We start from the raw sequence: 2,536 nt of genomic DNA, 5'->3' as shown, positions 1-2,536 counted from the left end.
CCCTGCGTTACTATAATGTCTTCATTGAGGAGACCTTAGCGGTGGTAGTTCAGTGAAAAGTGAAATAGAATAGTGATGTAATTCTCAAGTTAGAATAATGCAAACTTCTCTAAAAAGAATGAATAAAAATATGATAAACCTTTTTTTTATTTTCTTGAAAAAATATATTATGCCTTTTTATTATTAAAAAAAGTAATAATGCGTTCTTATTTTCAAACATATAAGCCTCCTTCGTGCGCGTCTAGTTTGTCACGAAATTACAATATTATCCCCCAACCCCGCCTTCAAAACCGAAGCATTGTTGCGTAACAAATCATCAGAGAAGCATGGAGTCACTCTTGTACGTAGCCATAGCTCTTTCCTTTTGCATGTCCGTTTCATCAGAGGCGAAATATAATGCCATCTTCAACTTCGGCGACTCCTTCAGCGACACTGGAAACTCCCTCGTCGGCGGCGATTTGCCCAGCGCTAGACTTCCTTACGGCCAGACCTTCTTCGGACGCCCCACCGGCCGGTGGTCCGATGGACGGCTCATCGTGGACTTCCTCGGTAAACATCATATATATATTGTTCACTCAACTATCCAAACTTGTGACTCACTCATTGAATTGTACATGTAGCGGAGGCGTTTGGACTGCCTTATCTCCCGCCTTACTTGGCACACAATCAGAGCGGAGCCGGAGTCAACTTCGCCGTCGCGGGAGCCACTGCGCTTGACGCCGACTTCTTCCTCCCAACGAAAATAGCGACCAATGATTCCCTGAAAGTCCAGCTCGGATGGTTCAAGGACCTCAAACCGTCTCTCTGCGCAACGCAACATGGTTGGTTACTTAATTCAGCGTTAAAGTCTTTCATTTTCTTCTTCTCTTGCATTCATCATCGAGTTGTATTTATCAGATTGTGATGCGTACTTGAAGAAATCATTGTTTCTGGTTGGAGAAATCGGAGGAAACGACTATACAGTAGGAGGATTCTTAGCCGGCCGAACAATGCAACAAGTCGAAGCATTTGTACCACTGGTGGTTGACACAATAATAAACACAACAATAGTACGTCTAATGTTTGTTCTTGTTTCCTATTGTTTTCTGGTTTGTGATTTTGGTTTTGTGATGAGTACCCTTAAAAACCTTGTTACTAGTTTCCTTCTCTAACCAGTTTTGACTCAGGCACTGATAGAAGAAGGGGCGGCGGAGCTGGTCGTGGCAGGTACTTTCCCACCAGGCTGCTCGGCTGTAATCCTCACTAAATTTAAGAGTCCGAACATCTCGGATTATGACTCATTGGGTTGTTTGACGGCTTACAATGCCCTCACGGAGATTCACAACTCGCAGCTCAAAGCCTCGGTAGAGACTCTCAGAAATAAATACCCACAGGCTAAAATAGTTTACGCTGATTACTATGGCGCCACTATGCAAATCCTTCGAGACCCGGAACTCCATGGTGAGTGAACTATATCTATTTACCTCCGCAATTTTAGTCACTAAAATTGTTTAATTAACGAGTTATATATATATATATATATATATATATATATATATATATATATATATATAAATATATCGTATCAGCTTACTGATTTTGTCCATTGGAAGCATCTCACTACTTTAGGAGTTTTTCTTGGACTCTCAAGGCCGGGTTTTGGATTTTAGTGGCAGCATTTCGAAATGTCTTCCATTATAATGTTATATTTTTGTCGATTCTAATTAAATAGTTCTAATCATTTTTTTTGTTAAGAAAGTGACACCCTCTCAGCCTAAGAATTGTTGGTCTAGCTGTAAAACCATCAGTCCATTAGTTTATTTCCAGGAGCAATTGTTAGTGTTCAGTCTTAAACCATAAAAATCATGAATTGATACGATATATTGTTTTTGAAATGCAGGGTTAAACAAAGACACGTTGCTAATGACTTGCTGTGGAGGGGGCGGTCCCCCATACAACTTCAATATTTTGACGTTTTGCGGGGTATTTTTATTTACAACCTGTGAAGACCCGTCTTCGTACGCAATCTGGGACGGCCTTCACTTGACTGAGGCTGCTTATCACGCCATCGCCGATGCTATTCTCAACGGCCCTTTCACCGATCCACCACTCATCGAACGTGCACCGCTCGAATTTATCTGATCATCTTCAAAATCATAATTTATATATATATATATATATATATATATATATATATATATATATATATATATATATATATAGTAAGGAATAATGTCATCCTCGAGTGACTGAGATGTGCACGGTGCAATTATTGCTATGTGCTTTGAATTAATAATTGAATGGGTTACAATCCGTCTTTCATAATATCTGTATGCTTAGATTGAAATACACTAGTGATATAGTTACATTAGTCCAACCAATATTTTAAAGGGTCAAGCGGCGAAATGGCCAAATAGAACTTAAGGATTTGCAAAATAGCCAAAGTTTATCAAGTATAAGCAAAATAGCCAAGCTGCGATTATTAATCCAGGCAGGATTAAATTTAATCCACACAAAATATCGGGATTAAATTTAATCCAGGCAGGATTAATTTAGT

General features: G+C 39.3%; 1 protein-coding gene across 2 annotated transcripts; it reads left to right on the top strand.

Annotated features, from left to right (window-relative positions):
- The first annotated feature begins 264 nt into the window (after positions 1–264).
- On the top strand, positions 265–2,304 carry LOC149392885 (GDSL esterase/lipase At5g45910-like). Of its 2 annotated transcripts, XM_089616307.1 has the most exons (6): positions 265–549; positions 621–821; positions 898–1,049; positions 1,167–1,440; positions 1,880–2,165; positions 2,202–2,304. In XM_089616307.1, the coding sequence occupies exons 1-5, from the start codon at positions 327–329 to the stop codon at positions 2,119–2,121; spliced, it is 1,092 nt and encodes a 363-aa protein (XP_089472433.1). In that variant the 5' UTR covers positions 265–326; the 3' UTR covers positions 2,122–2,165; positions 2,202–2,304. The 2 variants fall into 2 exon arrangements, with proteins under 2 accessions (XP_089472433.1, XP_089472432.1); XM_089616306.1 differs by having other exon boundaries at positions 1,880–2,304.
- Positions 2,305–2,536: the final 232 nt, after the last annotated feature.

The sequence above is a fragment of the Urtica dioica genome, chromosome 6, assembly GCF_054948205.1.
Source record: "Urtica dioica subsp. dioica isolate 48M chromosome 6, U.dioica_male_clone48M_v1_H2, whole genome shotgun sequence".
Classification (NCBI taxonomy): Eukaryota; Viridiplantae; Streptophyta; class Magnoliopsida; order Rosales; family Urticaceae; genus Urtica; species Urtica dioica.
The sequence above is the reverse complement of the archived record's forward strand: the minus strand, read 5'-3'. Positions and strand labels throughout refer to the sequence as shown.